This window comes from Daphnia pulicaria, chromosome 3 (assembly GCF_021234035.1).
Source record: "Daphnia pulicaria isolate SC F1-1A chromosome 3, SC_F0-13Bv2, whole genome shotgun sequence".
Taxonomy (NCBI): Eukaryota; Metazoa; Arthropoda; class Branchiopoda; order Diplostraca; family Daphniidae; genus Daphnia; species Daphnia pulicaria.
The window spans coordinates 6019918-6041901 of record NC_060915.1 but is presented as its reverse complement, the minus strand read 5'-3'; the positions used below and the strand labels follow the sequence as shown (position 1 = coordinate 6041901).

Genomic DNA, 21984 nt, shown 5'->3' with positions numbered 1-21984 from the left:
CGTATTAACTTTCCTTAAAGCAAGTAGAATTTGAAGCAAGTTTAGTTTTCGTCCACACCCTAAGAAGTTTAGCAGAATGAAAACAGCCTCTCTCAGCAGAAAGCTAACAGCCAGATCTCAATTGTTGAAAAACAAACAAACAAAGAAAAAACAAAAAAAAAACAAGATGCAACACGAAACAAGAATTCTGCTCGATTTTATCATAAGATTTTGGAAATCCATAACAAAAAAAAACAAAGAAAAACAATATTACTCTATTTTCAGTACAGAATTTTTGACAAACATTCACTCATCAATTTAGATGATAGCAGGTTCTTCTATTTTTTAGGGATATTTCCCGAAAACCCTTTGCTGTTATCTACCTGATACTTGGGTTTTCCGTGGGTGAATGGTATGTAACGGTATTTAATCATATGCTGAAAAAGAGATGATATTAGTTGACATATTCTATAATTATGTATGAGAAATCACCTTTATCTGGCGTTTCATAGTGAGGCAGAAAAGTGTGATGAAGTACATCACAAGTATAGGCCAAAATACAGGGACATTAAACACTTCAAAGAAAGTGCAAAACACAGCAATAACAGTTGATTTTGAGACTGAATACCAAAACTTAAATTCTGGTAGTCGTCTGATAAATGGCCGAAATTCTTCATTAACTTTTGTTGGCAATTCAGGACCATCTTCTGACTCTAAACAAACAAGTTCAATAAAAATGATATTTTTCTTTTAGGAAAACAAATTACCTTCAAAATCAGACATAGCAGGATCAATTTTAGGAGAGAGAAATGCAATGAATAGATTCAAATGGTAAATGCCCAATGCATAGGTGACTATATACCATCCCTATACACAAAAGAGAAAATTCATCAGTTATGGATTTAAAGAAGGGTTCAAAGAAGGGTTTTCTCACTTACCTTGCTGAAAAAAACTCTTGCCAAAAATAGTGTTATCAATAGAAAAGTGAAGATCCATCTTGACATTGGATGAGGAGTCGACTTATCCAAAAGAGACTGATAGGACTAAAAATTACAATTTTTCATATTACATAACCTTTTATCTACATCTTGTGTTAACTAGACAGTGCCTTCAATGCAATAATTGAAAGTTATTTGTAATTTAAATACCAACCCAAAATAAAAAGTATAAGAATGTAAAACAATTTATTACTTGTCCCAGCCTCTTAAAGAACTGCATTAATAGATTAGGACTTTGCCTTGAATCAGCTCCTTGGTCAGGGATCATCATAACAGCGGAATATCCTAGAAATAAGTTTTAAGATATTGAATCATTCTAGCCGACAGTTCGACACGTCATTTTAGAGAGTGTGTGTGTGTGTGCGGGGGGGGGGGGGGGATTGGCTGAGACGCACGTTCATTAATTTTATTAACGACACTGTAGTTTCAAAATTCTTCGAATTCGTGAATAGCAAATCCAGTTTAATCACTCTTAGAAATTATTTAAACTTTGATTTTGTAATTTACCTAGAAACAACACGTTGCAGAAGAAAGAATTATTAAGGTTTTTTTTAAATTTAGGCAGCCATGACACTTTATTCTTCGATAGGTACGATGGTACTGTGTTTCCTGTAATGGTGAGGGCTGCTGTAAATACATGGCCGGGAAATTGGGCTGTTGCCCCGGCCAGAGTTCTAGCAAAGTGATGGAGGGGTGAAGGCGAGTTGGCGACTGGCGTCACCAGAGAACATGGTGTATTAGTATGGTGGGGGAACTTTTGTTGGAATCGGCTATCTCGAATGAAGCCAGTTTCCGGACAAGAGGCGGAGCTTAGTGAAAAGTAAAAATTCTTAACAGCCAATTGCAGGGCTGGTCACCTATTGTCGGTGCCCTCTATGAACCAAAATACTAATCTTTTGTAAAATAATTCGTCTGTAAAATAGTATATATATTTAACATTTTCAAATGCAGATATCAACCGGTTGTCGCAGTGGCTAGCGTCACGAGCTACGACTATTTGGAAGAAAGATTCAAATCTAAAATACATCATTTTTTTTTTCATATTTGTTGTCTATTAATTTTGAAATAATTTAAGCTGGAAAATAATACTTAATTACTGTTATTGACTCATTTTTTACGATTTTATAGCTTTATAAGTACATAAGCAAAGTGGAATCGGACTTGGAAAATTTTCAAACCGTTTATAGCTCATAGTTCACCCAATTGTCCACCAGGCAGCGCTGATCATAGGTGACCACTGGCTTCAGCCGAGATAGCCGATTCCAACCATAAGTTCCCCCACCATACTAAAACACCATGCCAGAGAGTGATAGAGAGTATGATGGTCATCATGGTATGGTGACGCGACCCTTAGTATAGTCAAATAAGACATTTCACCCCAAACAAATTTTTAATAGTTATTTTGTTGGTGAGCACTGTTCATATCATTACAATATAGCTCTGTTCAAAATCCCCGTGAATAATATCGTGCAGAACATGTTTAAAAAGTTATTTGAATTTTGTTGTTTTTTATTTTTTTACCCGTGTAAACACACGTTCTGGTGGAAATAAAAGATTTAAAAAAATATAAAATTGTAGTAAATCTTTCATTAGCTATCTAATTGTAACAATTTGGTGCAATTATGAATAAATTTAGTGTGCGAAAAAAAAAAATCAAACGTAAAGGGTAAAGTAGGCCATCTAATTCGGGACAGGCCCGAAAATTTCTTATTTGGGACGAAATAACATTTTTCAGTATAATAGAAAAACGAAAAATTAACCCGATTTTTGAAAGGGAAAGTTGCTGAAATTAAAGAAAACGAACGGATCTACGTTTTATACAACCATGTCAATGTAGCTGTACAAATTTTAAAGATATGACAAAAAATATATTATGAAAAAGGACTTAGAAAAAAACTAGATTTGGGACGTTTGAAATCCATCCATATTAAGGTATTTACTATTTAGGGGTTATTTTGAGCTGCATTTAGTCTTAAAATAAAGAGCTCGACAGAATCTCTAGATTCCATTAGAAATGCAAGAATAAATAAGAAATTTGCATAAAATCGATCGTGAAGCTTGCTGGTGATAAAACCCATAACACAAAATCGGGACACCCAAGTACACAAAATTGAAACAGTATAATGTACACAAGATGGCAATAGTTGAAGTGTCAATATTTGGGATTTACTAACTTCTTTTAAGTTACGTGCAGTTTGACGACACTTATTTTGAGGTGGAATGTTGATCATGCTGAAAGTTTTTTCATTACGTCTAAATTGATGATTTTGTAAAAGAGTCTTGCATTCCCTCATTGTTAATTCCAACTTAGTTTGTTATGAAATATGTTGAATCATGGTTCAGGTGGCTCAGTGGATTAAGTGACCCTATCAGATACATGCGCCATGAAACTTTTAGTCGTTGGTTCAAATCCACTAAAATTGTTAAAATTAGTTAAAAAATCGCCTTAAGGCTGTCCCGAATTTATAACACAGTGAAGATACCCGTAAAATTAATTCTGTGGTCACATCTCACTACGGTCTGCATCATACCTTGAAGAGATCGAAAATGGAAGATATTTTTGATTTGATACGGTAGGTGTTACTGGCCATGGCTGGTTGCCACTGGTGACAGTTTACGGGTCGCCATCACTTTTCGTATTGCCACCCTGACCTATCGTTGTTTAAATGGCTCCACACCACCTTACCTGACTCGTCTAATCATTCCTCTTGAAAACTCACGCAGCCTACGCTCATCTTCATCTGCTCTACTTTGCTTTCCTCGCACTCGCCATGTTAATCTTGGTGATCGATCTTTTGCAAAGGTCGCTCCTGCCATCTGGAACCGACTCCCTCTTTCTGTTCGTAATGCCACCACACTCCCCAAGTTTCGTTCTCTTTTATTCAAGCACCTTTTCGATTGATGTGTCTTATGCTTTTTCTGTGACTCTTACCCTGACTGTACTTTCCGCGTCATTAGAACTTTATTTGGATAATGCGTGTTATAAATAAATCAAATCAAAATCAAATTTAATCCATGGCGTCCCTTACATACCTTCGCTTCGATTTATTGAATTTTTGTTGTAGTTACATAGCACGAAGGCAAAAAAATAGACACGAGAAAGGGGAGGGGGAATAACAAAGAATTTGGACGGTTAAATTAAATTCTTTTAATAAGATGTGATTCGAGAAGGAAGGCTACCCTGGTAGCACACTTACATCCATCGTCTATCATATAGATGTCTTAATGTCTAGATCAAATCTTATCTAGATACAACCTACATTGGATATCACATGGATAATCAATTTACTACGGCCTTATGCTATCTTCGTATAGATGTACTATAGATGTACGTTTCTCATACGATCACGGACATCCATTTGTACTAGTAATCAGACGCTTAACAGACAGACGTAACATGACGTCTGTGAGATGTCCAAATTATCTGTCCACAGGATAGATGAGGAAGACAAGGACTTTAGATTTTTCTTATTTTAACTGCTAATATTAATTTACAACCGTTGAACCAAATACAATTGAAAAGTAATAGAGAGTGGTGTAGTGGGTAGAGCACTGGAGTACCACTCCAAAGAATGTGGTTTCGCGCCCATCGAGGAACGTTTCTTTTTTCTTTTTGCTTAAATTTAAGTATTTTGAAGACGGCTGTAAGCCGTACCCATTTAGATGTCTTACAGCGCGACATTAGTATAGATACAGGCAATCCTATGGACGTCGGGTTAAGATATCTCACTCGGCTGAAAAGATGTGCGACGTATATCCTATAGATAGAGGCGTGCTACCAGGGTATGACGGAAACCACTATTTTCGTTTGCGTGTGTTTAGGGATGGAGCCATTCAGTCCTAGTAGGGTCAGTACGTCGATCGGGATGTTGAGGGGGAGGAGTTTCCTTTCGAGGTTGTCCCTCGCTTCGGAATATTCTTGGCAGTAGAGGAGCACATGTGACGCGTCTTCTTGTTCTGGGCTGAGGACATTCATCAGGTATTTCGGAGTCCAATCTGCTCATGAAGTGATTTAGTTTATTGTGCCCGCTGCGTAACCGAAGCATTGCTGTTTGGATATTTCGTTTCTTGTTAATGCGCCAAGGTAAGACTCCAGTCTCGTTTCTTTGCGTCACCGCCATGTTGTTTGATTGTGTTTTCAGTTTCTTGAAGGTGATGTTGTTTTATTTAGTTTTGACTTTGTTAATAGTTTGGTTAATGTCTATTTTATTTTGGATTGTATTTTCCCAGATCCTTTTTCGTTTTTTTTTGGATTTCAGTGGCCAGTTGGTCAGCAATTTCGTTTCCTGGTATCCCAGCATGTGAAGGTATCCACATTAATGTGACTTGGGTCCCCGATGAATTAAGATTTCTAATTTGATTAATTATTTCAGGTACAGCTGTACTTGCTTCCCATTTGAAATTTGAACTTGCTTGAACAGCTGATTTGGGCTCTTCCCTACCAAGACAAGTTTTTTGCTATCGAAAAACGATTAATACAGGGTTGTAGATCTTTTTATGCTGATCATTTTTCATATATGGTTTAGGGTGTGCAAATGAGCGGGAGTGCCCGTAAAACGCGTTCAAAGTTTCGAGTTTTACGGGGCTGACGCGCAGCCCACGCCGGCCAGAAAGGGGGTCGAGCAGGGGGGTGGCGCGTACCCATGGGAGAGGGGTGAGTGAAGGGGGATATACCTGGGCCATACTATACGAGCCCATGTTTCCCCATCTGTTCCCATGTCACCGGTGGTCTAATGGTCAGCATCCCGGGCTGATATGTCGAAGGACCGAGGTTCGAATCTTGGCCCAGTCGAAAAGAGAAATTCAAAAACAATTGAAATTTTAAAATTTTAAAATGGGAATAACATCAGTCACTGCTATATCATGCGGTCATATGTTGCATTACATAAAGCTGTTGTTGATGGAAGTGGAAGATCGGAGTTACATGTCGAAGTACCGAGGATCGAATCACGACCAAGTCGAAAAATAAATTTTTAAAAAATTTAAATTTTAAAATTTTAAAAAGACAATAGCACCTGTCACTGCTATATCGTGCGGTCACATGTTCAATTGCATAAGTCAATGTCTTAGGTAATTGACGGCTAGCTATCATATGGCTCAATTGTTTTTGAATTTCTCTTTTCGAGATTCGAACCTCGGTCCTTCGACATATCAGCCCGGGATGCTGACCATTAGACCACCGGTGACATGGGAACAGATTGGGAAACATGGGCTCGTATAGTATGGCCCAGGAATACCCCCCCTTCACTCACCCCTCTCCCATGGGTACGCGCCACCCCCCCGCTCGACCCCCTTTCTGGCCGGCGTGGGCTGCGCGTCAGCCCCGTAAAACTCGAAACTTTGAACGCGTTTTACGGGCACTCCCGCTCATTTGCACACCCTAAACCATATATGAAAAATGATCGGCATAAAAAGATCTACAACCCTGTATTAATCGTTTTTCGATAGCAAAAAACTTGTCTTGGTAGGGAAGAGCCCTGATTTGGAGTCAGTGTAGATGGTGACTGACGAAATATCATGCTCGTTCAAGTAGTAGAGGGCTTGCCTAATGGCATATAGTTCTGCGACAAAGCTGTCGGTGGGGTTTTTGAAGGAACCAGGCCTTTTTTTCTCCATGTAGGGGAACGTAGGATGCACATGTGGATGTTTTGGAAGACTCGCACACTGATCCATCATTGTAGATTGCTAGGTGGTTGGGGTCTTGTAATGAAGTAAGGGACAGGAAGATTTGGGCTGTTCGAGTTGAGTTGAGTGCTTCTTTTTTCTTAAGAGGGAAGTATTTGGTGGGAATGTGTTTCCATGGCGGAAGACGGGAAATTTGAAGAGGGTTTTAGTTGTCTGGTCTAGTTTCCTCAGATAGATAATGGCTGCTGGGGTGCTGTTGTGTTTCCATTTCGCCGTTGCTTTGATTAGTTGTTGGACTGTGTCATATGCTGGGTTCCATGGTTTTTCGTTAAGTCTGATGAGGTATCTGTAGGCTAGTTGTTCCCATATACTCTCAACTGGGTGGATGCCAGTTTCCATGTTTAGTAAAGCTCTTGGGGTAGATTTAAAGCAGCCTAGTATGATGCGGAGAATCTGATTTCGGGCTTGATTAAACTTGTTTCTTTCTTGTTTTACGCATGGATCCAAGGACGAACGAGCCGTAGTCGTAGTCGCTCCGGATCATGGTTTTGAAGATACGGATAAGGAGTGGCAGTTTCAAGGTATTCTTTCCGTATGTCAACGTACGGATTAAGTTAGCTCTCTTCTGTATCTTGTTGATGATTTTCTTCGTGTGGAGTTCCCATGAGAGTTTTTGATCCAATGTGATTCCTAGGAATTTGTATTGGAGAACTTCGTCACTTATGTCGGCTCCACTGAGTTTAAATCGGTGTTCTGGTTCATTTGTCGTTTTCTTTGTGAATGTTAGCGAAGCACATTTATCCACGGAGAATTGGAAGTTCCAACTGATGGCCCATTCTTCTATCTTATCTAGTAGGTCCTGGAGCGGTCCCTCTGCCTCTTTCTTCGTCTTAGCGGTGTAGTAGATCGCGATGTCATCAGCGAAAAGGGATATTTCGCATCCGTTGTCCGGCGTTGGAAAGTTCACAAGCATGATGTTGAAAAGTAGGGGGCTGAGGACACTTCCTTGGGGTACTCCTTTGAATATCTCTCTTTCATCAGAGAGGTCGTCATCTACCCGGGTTCTGATTCTTCTGCCGGTAAGAAAGTTCTTAAGCCATAACAGGGTGCGTCCTTTAACTTCTGCTTTTGTTAATTTAAACAGGAGTCAAGTTATCCAGGCATTGTCATACGCTTCGGATATGTCTAAGAAGATTGCTGTGGTGGAGTGGCTGTTTTTGAGCTCGTTTGATTGCTGACTCTGTCCGGATCAGGTTGTCAGGTGCATCCTCTTCGGAACCCGGTCTGGACCTTGGGGAGTAAGTTTAGACGGTCTAGATGCCACTTCAGTCTGTTGTTAATAATTTTCTCCATAGCTTTACAGAGACATGAAGTGAGGGAAATTGGTCTGTATGAGTCGGCGCTTTCTGCTGGTTTGTTTGGCTTTAGAGCAGGTGCCACAATTGCGCATTTACAATCCTTCGGTACGTATCTGTAGAGTTTATATGTTAGAATTAAGAATGATGAACGCATGCTCTTGATAGAAATAAAGAGAGTTTAATACCAAAGTATGCTATACGAGAACACACACTTTACAGATGATAATTTCAGACAGAATACTTATATGTTGAAACGCGGTTGAAGTAGAAGAAGAAGTGTGAAAGACGTCGTATAGCAGACGAAGGGAACTTTGACAAGAAGAAGTGGAAGAGAAAGTTTTTTGCAACAGTTGGGTTCAGCAACATAGTTAGGGGAACGCTTGAGTTGAAAAATAAAGAATACAACACGTCCCTCAAGTCAAGTGTCCAAGTGCTGAAACGCAATAATCGTCCCTCAAACAGTTCTACTCTGAAAGTTCGCAAATGTTGAGTTCTTTGCGTAGTTTCTAGAATCTTGGGACGGCGAGGGCTTGTAAAGATGTCTGCCAGTTGATTGATTCAGTTTCAATGCATGAGACGTTGATTCGTCCCTCTTGTTGAGCGTCCCGTATGAAGAAGAAGCGCACATCCATGTGCTTCGTGCGCTGATGAAATAGAGGGTCATGGATCAGTGCAATAGCACCTTGATTATCACATCGAAGAGGTGTTGCCGATTCAGTAGCTCCCAGTTCGAGATGGAGGCGTTTTAGCCAAATCCCTTCTTTTGTACCTTCCGCTGCTGAAATGAACTCGGCCTCTGTTGTGGAGAGGGCTACGAATGTCTGGCACCGACTGAACCATGACACGGCACCATTGTGCAGAGTGAAGATGGCTCCTGACGTGGATCTTCTGCTCTCCAGATCTCCGGCGTAGTCCGAATCACAATAACCACATATTTCGCTCCTTCCACCACCAAAGAGAAGACCAAAGTTGATTGTTTTTTGGAGATAGGCTAGAATACGTTTCAAAGCCTTCCAATGCTCCTTTCCGGGGTTCTGCGAATATCTGGATACTTGTCCAACTGTATATGCAATGTCGGGCCGCGTTAGATGTGTGAGGTGCATTACTGACCCGATGCATTCCATGAAGGGAACATTGGTCATCTCTTTCTTTTCTTCTTCGTTTTGTGGGCTCATTTGTGGTGATAGCTTGACACATGGATCGGCTGGGACCACGAGAGGATTGCAGTTGCTCATGTTGAATCGCTCTAGAATTTTTTGGACGTATTCCGGTTGTGAGAGATGAATGGTTCCTAGATGTCGGTTGCGATTAATGTCGACACCTATGAAGCGATCTGCGGGAAGAGATCGAACTTCAAATTATTTACCGAGGAATTCCACCATGTCTGTGAGAATTGACTTGATGTTACTCAGGATGAGTCCGTCATCGACGTATAGGATGAAGATGGTTAGCTCTTCATCAGCCTCCCCCAGACGTAGGTGTCGGTAGTAGATGCATGGGTCCGCTTGACTTCTAGTTAGGCCAAACTTGATGATGAATTCATTGAACTTGATGTTCCATACTCTGAAGGCTTGTTTTAGGCCGTAGATGCTTTTGACAAGGCGGCAGACTTCTTGTTCCTTTCCGGGGATGACGTTCATTCGGCTGTTTCATGTATATCTCTTCGTCCAGCGTTCCATATAAGAAGGCTGTCTTCACGTCGAGCTGGATCATCTCGAGAATTTTTGCAGCAGCTATGGCCAGGATAAGACGGATAGAGTAATTTTTGGCTACGGGTGCGTAGGTTTCGGTGTAATCCAGTCCAAATACTTGCGAGTACCCTTTAATGACAAAACGGGCTTTATATCTTGCGGGTGTTGACTTGAATCCAGGCTTGAATTTCACCATCATTTGCCTTCAATTGCCTTCCGGTTTGGTGGAAGTTGACAGAGTGTCCAGGTGCTGTTTTGTAGCAGCGAGTCATATTGTCACGTTTCAATAACGTAGCAATTGATTGGTTCCCAGAACAGACATTTGGCAGTCCCAGGACCGACGTTTCCCATACGATCCTAGTCCTAACAACTTAACGATTCCCTGACGCTTGACAACAATAGTTATTAAGGACGAGAAACATACAAAAAGGGTGAGCATGTTTCTCCGGTGTTGGACTTTTCTCTGTGTTGGTGTGTGTGTCGGTGGTGGAGTCGCGACCTCCAGTCTGTTGGTTTCTCTTTTACCAAACAGCTTTAGGTCACTCTCAAAACCGAACGTGTTAGCCGCCTCACCCGTGACATTTGGTGGAGATGCAGGGTATTCTCTAACACGTTCGGTTCAACACTGTAACTTGTGCCTTTGCGTTCCGCTTTCCTTTGTTTGTTGGGGGTCTGTTTAAAATGGTGAAAGAATGGCCGAACGAGAAGCCCGCGCTGCGCGACGTGCTGCCGTTGCCGCAGTAAACCAAGATCGCCCCGAAGACGTTGAACACCATCATCACCAAGGACCTGCACAATGACTTGGTGGTATTGCCCGTGAGGAAAATAGGGCAAGCAGAAAAGAACGCGAACCACCTTTTTTTCGGGGAGAAGTGCATGAAGATGCGATGGATTGGTTGTCAAGATATGAGGAGATTGCTCATTATAACGAGTGGAATGTTGACGAGCAGCTGCACAATTTTGGGATCCATTTGGAAGGAGTAACGCGACGATGGTATTTGAGTCTAGTACCTGCCCCACTAACGTTTCAAGATCTTCGGGCTCGATTCTTGGTGGCTTTTAAGCCCCCTAATTATGATTTGGACTTGGAAACCAAAATTCGCTCCCGCTATCAAGAAGAACACGAACCTGTCATGACTTATTGTCACGATGTGATTTACTTGTGCTCCCGCGTCGATAGAAATATGGGCGAGGCCCTTAAAGTACAGCATCTTTTACGCGGTTTGAAACGCTCTCTTGTCCAAAAGGTTTATCCCTTCCTCGACCCCGAAGTTCATACCTCCCAAGATTTTATGCGGTCGGTACAAATTCAATGCCAAGCTGACTTGTTAGCCAATCAACCACCGTTAGTGTCGCCATCTACACCTCCAGCAGTGTTAATGATACCACCACAACCACCTATTCTACCACAAGCATCCCCGTTCGTTACTGAAGATAGATTAAAGGCATTCAAAAAAGAATTGGCAACTGAATTTCGATGCGAACTCAGTTCAACGTTGAGTAGCATGAGAAAGGAAATCAGTAATGACGTTCGGGACATTTTACGAAAGAGCCGGAATCGAAAACCTTTTACGAACAAACGTTCTCGGAACGACAAGTTAGCAAGAAACAACTGGAAGAACGCATGGATTCAGCATCGTCAAAAGAAGAGGACGTTCAGAAAAATTGTTGCACTCCTACCACGGTCCTTTCCCTATTGTTAAAAAGCTGTCGAACGTTACTTATGTGTTCAAATGTAAAAATTCTCGTAAAAATAACATTTCCATCCTGTGACCCTATTTTACCTACAGAGATAGGAAAGTCGAGGAATTTGCCGAAATCTCGAGAGCGGTCGGTAGTGTAGGAAAGTCGAGGACTTTGCCGGAAATCCGGGAGGAGAAAATACGGTCGGAACCTCCTGGACAATTACACTGACAGAGGTGAAAAATCCCAAACCAATCCCAAATCTCTTCTATGGCTCCCAAAACCCACCGTGTTATTTATGATAACTTACGATCCAGACGAGAGTTAAAAAATGTTGACTGACTTGGAGTTGCAAAGTAATCATGATGTGATTGTATTTTTTAGTGTGTGATATTCACGTGTGTTTTTAGCCAAGTTTAGATCAAGAGCGTCGTGGATGTATTCACCTTAACCTGGATATAACGTCGATACATGTCAGTTACTAATTATTTATTCTACCAGATGCCAAGCTAGCCATCTGAGAGCTCACCATCATTAATGTCGTTATGGAAGTAATGCCATGATCGGGACGATCATTTACGTGGGCGGGGAAGATGTCACGTTTCAATAACGTAGCAATTGATTGGTTCCCAGAACAGACATTTGGCAGTCCCAGGACCGACGTTTCCCATACGATCCTAGTCCTAACAACTTAACGATTCCCTGACGCTTGACAACAATAGTTATTAAGGACGAGAAACATGCAAAAAGGGTGAGCATGTTTCTCCGGTGTTGGACTTTTCTCTGTGTTGGTGTGTGTATCGGTGGTGGAGTCGCGACCTCCAGTCTGTTTGTTTCTCTTTTACCAAACAGCTTCAGGTCGCTCTCAAAACCGAACGTGTTAGCCTCCTCACCCGTGACAATATTCTTCAAAGATGGCGGGTATCCAGTATTTGGAATCAGCACAGGAGATGGCCTCCAGATAACTCGAGGGTTCCAGTGAAGGAGAAGGAGTGTTGACTTCTTGGGTTTCGGCTGATACGCTGGATAAAGTTGCTTGTTTGGCCAAGGATTGTTGCCATTCGAGAAATTTCTCGCTGTACTTCGGTGTACGAGTTGACTGGCGCACTCGCTGTTGAGGACGAGAGTCTTCATCTCTTTGATAAGTTTTAGTAGTGGAAGGAGTCTTGTCCTCGTGAATCATGATTTCAGGAAGAGTTTCCTCCTCGTTGACGATTGGATTGTCATGGATAGGCACGTCTTCGATGAGATTCGCGTCAGTAAACGGAGTTGAAGCTTCGTCTGATTGAGGACCATTTGGATGAGCGAGTGGTTCAGCTTCGTCTACATTCATTTCTTCATCTGCCGTGTCAGTGATTCTCAGTTCATGCTGTGGTAATGGATAAAGATATAAGTAATGACGCAAGAAAAAAAGTCTAATGCTTGGGGTTACCGTTGAGGATGGTAGATTCTTCATGTCACGGTAGAGGACTTCCTCATCAACCTTAACGTTTTTGCTGACTTCAATCTTTCTGTTGTTAGGGATAAATACTCTTGATGCGTTTTGAGTGTTGCACCGCCCTACGAATATGCCTTCTTGGCTTCTAGCCTCCAGTTTCGCTGTGTCGGGAGGGTCGAGGGACTCGTACGAAGGCCCTTGCTCCAAAAATACGTAAATCTGATACGTCCGGCTTCCTTCCGTTCCAGTGCTCGAAGGGAGTAATATTGGATGTCCAAGAGAGAACTCTGTTGCGAACATAAGTGGTGTAGGAGACAGCCTCAGCCCACAGAGTTGCTGGAAGACCACTTGAGATGGTCATACAGCGAACGGAATCTAGTATTGTTCGATTGGTCCGTTCGGCTACACCGTTTTGTTCGGGAGTGTAGGAGGCGCTTGTCTCATGACGGATTCCACATTTCTCGAACCAGGCTGAGAAAGAAAAAAAGGTTAAAACTTATTGTTTAATCTATGATTTAATTTGGTTTGACTAACCTTTGTTTTCATTGTTGATGTATTCAGCTCTACCATTGTCGGATCGAAGAGTGAGGATGTAGTTGCCGGTTTCATTTAGTACCATCGCTGCAAAGAGGCAAAGAAAGGCAGTGCCCTCAGACTTCTTTTTCATAAAGTATACAGTCAAGTATCCAATAAAGTCGTCCTTAAATGTTACATAGTAACGCACTCCCCCAAGGCTTGGTGTTGCGATTGGACCCCAGACATCCGAGTGAATGAGCACGCCGATTCTATATGCTCTATTTCTCCCGATTTTCAATGGAGATCTGGTAAATTTTCCGAATTCGCATCCTGAGCAAAGTGTCGAAGGAATGTCAAGATTCCCGGAGACGTTTAGGCCAATCACCAAATCTTGTTGGATCATTTTCTTCAGTGTGTGATATCCAATGTGGCCTAGGCGTTGATGCCAGATGTGATGGAGGATCGAAGATCGGCATTGAATGCTATGTCAAAGGATATGCGAGCAAGTTCAATTTGAGTCTTCTGGATCTCGGGCTTGAAATTAAGTTGGTATAGGGTGTTCTCTTTTCGTTCACCAGTGAGAACTAATTCCCCATCTCTGGTGAATAGAACCTTGAGAATTTTCAATAAGATTGAGATCAATAGATGTTTTTATTAATGAATTGTGAAATGAAAAATACTTTGTCGTCCTTAAATTCTGCTGTTAATCTGCTGGCGGTTGCGGCTCCAATGAAGAAGAGATTTACTCCAAGGCCAGGTACGTAGAGTACTTCCGGTAGTGTTTTTAAAGTCACCTTTTGGTTTACATCAACTGAGATTGTGACTCTGCCGGATCCTAGTACATCAAGCTTTGTGTCTCCGATGCCTGAATGACAATTAATACCATAGATTAACATGGAGATAAAAGAGTAAGTATGTCTAGTGTTTGTACCTGAGACCGTCCAACTTCCTGGTTCAATAGGTAAGAAATTGGTGAAAAAACTTCTTTGATCGCACATGTGCTTTGTAGCACCAGAATCTGCAAAGAATGCTAATACGCTTCGGGGATCAAAAGTAGATGATGAGATGAGTGCTTGATTCGGTGGATTGTTTCCTTTCTTGTCAGGGTAACCATGCAGCTTATAGCAGTTTTTCATCTCATGTCCAGGAAGTCTGCAGCTTTCACATCGTGGACGTAAGTCAGTGTTACTTCCGTATTGGCCCTTTGATTTCTTGTCGACGTAACCTCCACGTGTTCCGTGAAAGTTTCCTCTTCCTCTACCGCGACATCTGAATCCAGATCTTCCACTACCTCCTGCAGCAAAGGCTTCTTCAGTTGGAGCCTCTGCCTTTTGGTAGGATTTTACGACGCTTTCCTCGCATGGGAGACGTTGAAGTAGGTGATCGAGTGTTCGATCTGCTGCTGGCACGGCAGCCCATACTGATCGTACTATTCGGAAGGCTTCTGGCAATGTGGTCAAGGCTTTTGACACTAACTGGATGTCATTGAGGGGCTGATCTCGTTCTCTCAGTTGATGATTTCCTCGCAGATGTAAGAGAGGATGTCTTCAAGGGTAGTTGGCAGGTTGGAAGGTTCAGAAAAAGCTTAATGAGGAATCTGTGTGGGTAGGAGCCAAATTCGTTGGCGAGGACCTACCAGCAGATGGCAAGGTTCCGCTTTTAAATTTTACTTCTTCGATGGCCAACTCAAGCACAAAAGTGTGCTCCTGGATGTCACGAACACCACGAACGAAATCACGAAGCCCTTCTGCTCGGGAGAGACAAAACTGCCTGTGTAGCCCTACTAACATACGCCTGGCACCTCCCAGACGGCTGTTGGGGTTACGTTTGAAGAGAGTCTGGAGCTTCTGGCCTCATTCCACCATTAAGCGTTGTTTTTTTCCAAGATGCACTACTTTTGCGAGACCTCACCTCGTCCTTGGTGAGAAGGGATGCTAGTAGGCGGAGTAGATGGTCGGATAGCCTATCGGTAGTAAAAGGGGATGTATTGGGCTTCAGCTTGACTCTTTGCCACTCGGCGGCGAGGTTATCGGTGACAAAGTCAAAATTTTCTCTGGAAGAACAATTGGAATGACCTTGTATAATACTGATACCTAGGCACGAACTCCTTGTTTAAATAACATGAAACAGGTTGAACGCAATTGTAGAAAATTGGGTGAAATGTAAAAACTAATAAGTAATCACCTAATTATACCCGCCCAGTAATTCAGGCCTGCGTCTTTCAGATTCACAATTTTTTACATGCCCTTCAGGCCCAAATTTTTTCAAATGAATTAAATGACAAATCAATTTGATTTGGTTTTTTAAGAAATGACTCGCTATAAAGGACGATTTTTAGTGTTTAATAAAAAGTCAGTGCATTCACCTGAGGGATACGAAAAATAGCCTAGTCATGGAAATATCTATCCCATATATTGTAGTCTATATAGTTCTAACAATAAAAGAGCTAGATTTAGATTACGGTAATAGTCTTTTGCTGTCAAACAGGGGTTTCGAGTTACAAATATTATATTTTCTTTATTTTTCTATCCTTTTTTGTAGTTGATTGATCTTCATTACTTACTTATGAACTACAACATACTTATCATTACTTACTTCATGAACTTTTGTGTCGTGTGGATGAATATCCATAAGTTAAAGAGTTCATAATGGATTTATAGTGTTTCTTTTTGGAAAGTATATCCTTGTTTTTTATGTTAATCTTCAGAACAAATTCTTTCTTTCCCTTTTTCCAGGCATGATAGATGGTATTCAACACAGTGAAGCCAGTTGGATGATACAATCACTTGACCCAGTCTTTCAATCGTAACATATATCAAGGCTATAGGACTAAATCCAGCCTATGTAAAGGACAACCAGACCCGGAAAACATGTCGGAAATTGCGTATCCTGCACCTGCTGCCAACACGAAAATCCGGAAAAAGTTGAAAGTATTGCTTCCAATGTTTATGCAGCACGCCAAGATTAATAGCAACGTTGAGGGTACCCACGACAAACTCAAAACTGTTGCTGGTTTTGTGATTTTTTAAATGGTATTTCTGAATTAGGACTTAAATCGACAAATCGTGTGACCTTTCTGATTAATGAGTAGGGAGTGGCGAAAAAAATTGTCATTACAGCCAAACTGTTGTAAAAAAAAAAGTCCTCCATAAACTTTATATAGACGCAAGCAGCACAATCTGACCTCTTCAATGCTATCTTTTACAAGGCCGGACTTTCTTTTTTCATTTAAAGAGCTGCTTTTGCAGCTCGCGAGGCTTACTAAGAAGCATTCCAAAGCATATCTAAGAGAACTGAGGAATGGCTAGGCCAGGAGATCTAATACTGCAATTGAAATTATTATTTCTTTTTATTGATTCAATGTGATCAGTATTGATTCAGATAACAATTCATTTTCATTCACTTCAGTTTTATACTCAATTTATTTCCAGAACTCATATCAAATCTACTGTGCTATCGAAGAAAATAGTTTAATAAGATCGTCATTAAAAATGTCCTTAATTTTCACATATTTTAATCGGTATAAACGTTTTGACATGGACTGGGACCTTGGAGTGGCAGTTCATCTTGCTGACCACTTTTTCACATGTTTTACCACCATTTTACCAAGCAAACAAAAGTTGTAGTAGATAAAGCAACCGGAATGAAATTTTTCAAGCAGGGAGGTATATTTAACAATGATAAAAGGCGGCTTTTTATTGACGCAAACTCATTGTGGCTACTTAGATTCAAACTGAAAAAGAAGCCAGAAAATGTTGTCCAAGAAGCCATTCCTCATAAGGAAGTAAATCGAGAACCCACTGAATTCTTGGATGATCTAACATTGGATTCTTGGTACTGATTTCTTGGAGAATTGTCTTCTTGACTTCACCCAAAATATAGAATCTCCGTTAGAGGATGGAACGGAAGAAAAGGCTTCAAATGACGGCGTAATAGCTTACTGATGCTAAATCAACTCAAGAGATAGATGGGGGTGTGTTTGACGCGATGGAGACACCATAAGAGAAGTTGTGTTGTGTAGGATACCTAGCACTCTTTTCTTTTTTTCCCCTTGCTCTTTCCTCATGTTATGCTTTCTCGGTCTTTCACCTATAACGGACTCGACATTGGTGGATTCGTCCAAACTTATTTTATTCCTATTTTTGAAATTTACTTTTGATAATTCCATTTCTTCTGTAGATGTCGACGTTTGCGTTTAATTACAACTTATAACTGCAACTTTAACTGGGAATTTTTGGTCGGCCATGAGTCTTTCCCAGGTGTTTTACCAGCAACTGAACTCGGTGAGGGAAATGATTTTCCCTTTTTTTATTATTCATTTTAACAGTCACGAGATGGAGCGACCCTGGGAAATCTTGTAAAGCCTAAGCCTTTTTGCTGAACCAGTTACATCTCTGAATTTGTTGAAGAAGTTGTTGATTGGTTCACGTTATTGAGATGTTGGACATGAACTTGAGCGACAGGCCAAGGGTTTCATTTACTAGCCGCTGATGCAGAGGAATGTCGTCGTCCTTGAATTGCTGCGACACGTGCTGCGTACCAGAAAAACAATCTCTTTTGTTTATTCTGGTCTTCTTGCCGGAGGTGCTTCGCTCGTTATTAATCCGGCTTTTTAAATTTTGCTCTCTGTGGCAGTGGTGGTCTTGGCGATTCATTTTTTTCCTTAATGCGTACTCTGCTGGAGAGTTTGCGTCGTAACACACTTTTCATTTTTCCATTGCATTTACAAGCTCCATGATGGAGATTATGGTATTGCTAGAATTGCTTCTGTATTACATCTTAAACACACAAAAATTTTCTCCGATGCCAGTCTATGGGGAAGGAGCAAGCAACGTCTGCCGTCCCACCGCAATTTCGGGGGCACTCGCAACAGCTTCCGCTGGTGAGACGACGATTTACGTCACGGCTCCCGTCGTAAAAATCGAACAGCCAACCGCTCTAAATCTCGAACAGGTATTGAAGTCGTTTTCTCCCAGTGGATGGCGTAAAACGATTACTCTTTTTTGTTTTTTTTGCACTTTTCAATGATCGTAGTTTACCGTAAGACAACTAGGGCTGCGTCACATGCTGAAGTGCTGGAAAGTGCCAAAGGAAAACGGAAGCTTCCGCCGGTATGGTCACTGAGTAAAAGCTGCAATGGAGCCGGTCATCATTCGAGCAAATATCCGGTGAGGCTAGAAAGACATGAGTCGACGGTGACACTGAGAGAACGCCAGCAATTGGAAGAAATAAGTAAGACAATTTCTTGCTTTCGATAATTTGAGTTAATGGTGGTGAATTGCGAAGATGTTACTGCCATCCCTAATTTTTTTTTCCAAATGTTTAGTTTTCCTTAATGAAGACATTGTTATCTGTCGCCCAACTGAAGTGGAATTCACAAATTTTCCAAATTTGTTTTTTAATCCGATTTTTTTTTACCATTTAGTAGCCAACCTTTCTCAATCTGTCAATAGTCTCTTTCTCTCTCGTTTCTTTTTGAAATTTTAACGTCGGATACGTTTTAGGAACGTTTAGTTACGTTTAGGAATTTTTTTCTTCTAAATTCAGATTGCGAACTGAAAGAATTTCGAAATTTCTGGAATTGATCCAGCCTCCGTCATCTTTATAACCTATGGATTGGACGTAAGCCAGGAAACGGATGAACATTTCTACGGTGTTCCAGAAAAGTTCACAATTTTCACTGGAAAACAAATGCTGGATAGGATTGAGGAAAGTCGTACTCCTCAAGGAAACAGGATTCCCAAATCCACAAAAGCTCATGTGGATGGATTTATAATTTCTGCATTGAACAGTAATTTCATTAATTCATTTTTTCAAAAAATTAATTTTAATAATTTAATTTAATTTTAGATGGCGCAACGCGAAAGACTAGGAATGTTGGTGGTCGAAAAAAGGGAAGAGGAAGCGGAAAGAAGGAAAAGGAAAGAAGAAGCCTTAGCCCGACTGATGATTATTTCCTCATTATTCCCTCATCTTATTTCCCTCATCCTCTGGCTCGGTTATTTCAATTCAACGCACATCCTCATTATCTACACCATTATTTGTCAGGAATTCTAGCAAGCCTTCAAGCGGCTACTTTGTGGCAAGGCGGCCGTCAACGGAACGTCGGCGTATCGACCACGGAAACTTCGTTGAATATAAAACAAATTCACCACCTACCATACCCAGAAAACCGCAGAAAACATTTATGAAAAAGGAAAATAAAATCCCAAGTGTGCTGGATGTACAATTTGTGTAGAGTGTGTAGAGAAGAAGTAGCGAAATAATCAAATGGGAAAAGAAATAGCTTGAGTTCTTCTTCTTTTTGTTATTTTTTTTAACTTGAACTTTACATTTTTATTTTTTTATTGATTTACGACTCTGGACCAGCGGAAATGATCTCAGAGAAAAAGTTGTACTGTGCATTTATTGTTATATTTCAATTTATTGTTTAATGTTCACAAATGTTAATTTTTAAATTACTTTACTGAAGTGCTTTTCTAACTGTTAGTCTTCATACACGTAAAAGAGGAAATGGGAAAATCAATGAAGATAATAAAGGAGTCTGAAGATGAGATCCATATTCTCCATAGTAATATCGGTATTTAAAAAATCACCACTTCTTATTTCTATTGATACTTTTTCTTATCCTATTAATCTAGATTGTTATTGGTATTGAAAGAATACCGGAAAGGAGAATTAATACTATTGATAAAATGTTTCAAATTAAAGCCTTGGATTTGCCCAGGTCAGAGCAGAGAACAGGAACAGGTTGGCAGGAAGAGAACTTATGAATACCGGATAATTGTGAGAAATCATTTTATTGAGGAATTCCCTCATTGCATTTCCCTTTTGGATAAACCCAAACTTAATCTAATTATTTTTTAATCTTTCAATAAAAGGTTCTAAACCTCATAAAATACTGTCGATATAGTCCATTCTGTGCATATTTCGTTTCTTGGAAAATATTAGGAATGAGGTTAAATTGGGCTCTTTTAAGAACGACATAAATTGTGTACTTGCTGGACCAAAGATTCAAGACCAACTACACTACTCATTCTCTAAGAGGAAAGGGGCGAAGTTGCCAAGTTATAACATGAAGGAGCAATGGAGGAGGATCTGCTCGGGCTAAAAAGTGTCGAGATGCTGTAATTTCCGTAGGCCACGTAATTGGTTCCTTTTTCCGTCACTAGGTGCGGAAGAGTAGTCCAAAGTGTCGTTTTCAGGATTGTGGTTGCCATCGTTACGGTACTTAGTCTACTTAGTCGGCAGCCCAACCATAATGTTTCAAAAGTGCAAAATATTTACAAAGTGCCAAAGTGATTCAAACATAGTTAGTTACCCAGGTTCAAATCCAGGTTCATCAAAAATCTTTTTTCGTGAAATTCATTTGCAAACCGTCCAAGGCTGTCCAGAATTTTTAACATGCTAGAGATGGCATGGAAATAATTTTTTTTTTAAATTTCATCATTCTTCAAATTATATCATCATTTGTTTTGCTCAGTAACCACCCTTGTATCTAAATTGTTTCAGTCGATTTGGGGATATGGAAAAACATAGTTACCAAAATCGAATCCAAGATTCATCAAATTCTTTTTTCATCACATTCATTTTGGAAATCGTCCCAGGCTGTCAAGAATTTATAACGCGCTAGAGATGGCATGGAAAAGTATTATTTTTTGAAATTTCATCATTCTTCAAATTACTTTAACATTTGTTATGCTCAGTAACCACCCTTGGATATATAGGAGATATAAAGGTCATTATGGTTGTAGACGAGTGTAAAATAACCTTTTCTATGTCCAAAATACTGCCGGAATTTCTAGCCAAAAAAGTCGAAAATCATACTGGAGACCTTTTCTATCCTATATAAACAAATAACCCTCCCCCTTCCCCAAAAAAATATTTACTACAATTATCAGCCATTCTTCCTTTGTAGGGTTTTTAGTAAAAAAATATCTATCAATAAAAAAAAAGTTCATGAATAAAATTTGAAGTTACCATTTCTTCCCAATTCCAATGTTGTGAGTAAGGCGCACGGAGGTAGGGTGTTAATATCGATATTTTAGCTCCATTTTCACTATCGAGCAGAGATAACAGTGATTAGCTTCGTCTCAGAAGCAGACGAACAATGTGTAATTCATTCCAATTAACAATTGGAGTGGGGCGAGCGACTTGCGGTATCGTCAGTCCGGCGATAATTGTTTCTTCACCGTCCGGTAGTCGAAATCGCACGTCAGCACGTTGAGAATCGTAACGTTCGGCGCCGGTCACACCAACAAGATCCAGCTTCTGCTTCTTTCCTGTTATCTTCAGACGACGGAGGAAATCTTCCCGGAACAACGTAGTATCGCTGCCTTCATCGATCATCACCGACACCGGAATCACTGTACCATCAGTAGCATAGGCTTCGTTCCAAATTACTCCCAGCGCCACCTTCATATGATCCGCTCGGGCTGAAAGGGAAGTGTGATGACTGTCGCCTTTTACCGTCGGAACATTTTCTGCATCATGGAGTATGCTGTGATGTTCATAAGGGCAATCTTTCACCCCGCATCCTTTTCCGAACGTACAATCTTTGGCTGAATGCTTCGCTCCGAAATATTTGAGACATAACCGCCTTCTAATGCAGAATCTGATCTTCTCTTTGGTCGGCATCGCCTTGAAGGTTGGGCAAGATAACACTCGATGCTCTTCATTGCAACAATAGCAGCGAC

At 40.7% G+C, this 21984-nt stretch overlaps 1 protein-coding gene across 1 annotated transcript; it reads right to left on the bottom strand.

Annotated features, from left to right (window-relative positions):
- Positions 1-180: 180 nt before the first annotated feature.
- On the bottom strand, positions 181-1669 carry LOC124328341 (protein RER1-like). Its single transcript, XM_046787086.1, has 6 exons — positions 1485-1669; positions 1171-1262; positions 918-1022; positions 747-846; positions 472-692; positions 181-416 (listed from the first exon to the last, which is right to left on the bottom strand). Exons 2-6 carry the CDS (start codon positions 1246-1248, stop codon positions 318-320), a joined length of 603 nt encoding a protein of 200 aa, XP_046643042.1. The 5' UTR covers positions 1249-1262; positions 1485-1669; the 3' UTR covers positions 181-317.
- Between the last annotated feature and the right edge of the window lie 20315 nt (positions 1670-21984).

What these genes read in the sequence shown, in the direction of transcription:
- LOC124328341 (XM_046787086.1), bottom strand. Translation starts at nt 1,248, where the DNA reads ATGATGATCCCTGACCAAGGAGCTGATTCAAGGCAAAGTCCTAATCTA. An exon ending in CAAGAGTTTTTTTCAGCAAG is followed by an intron (nt 847 to 917) that starts GTAAGTGAGAAA and finishes TTTTGTGTATAG; the next exon opens with GGATGGTATATAGTCACCTA. An exon ending in CTATGAAACGCCAGATAAAG is followed by an intron (nt 417 to 471) that starts GTGATTTCTCAT and finishes TCTCTTTTTCAG; the next exon opens with CATATGATTAAATACCGTTA.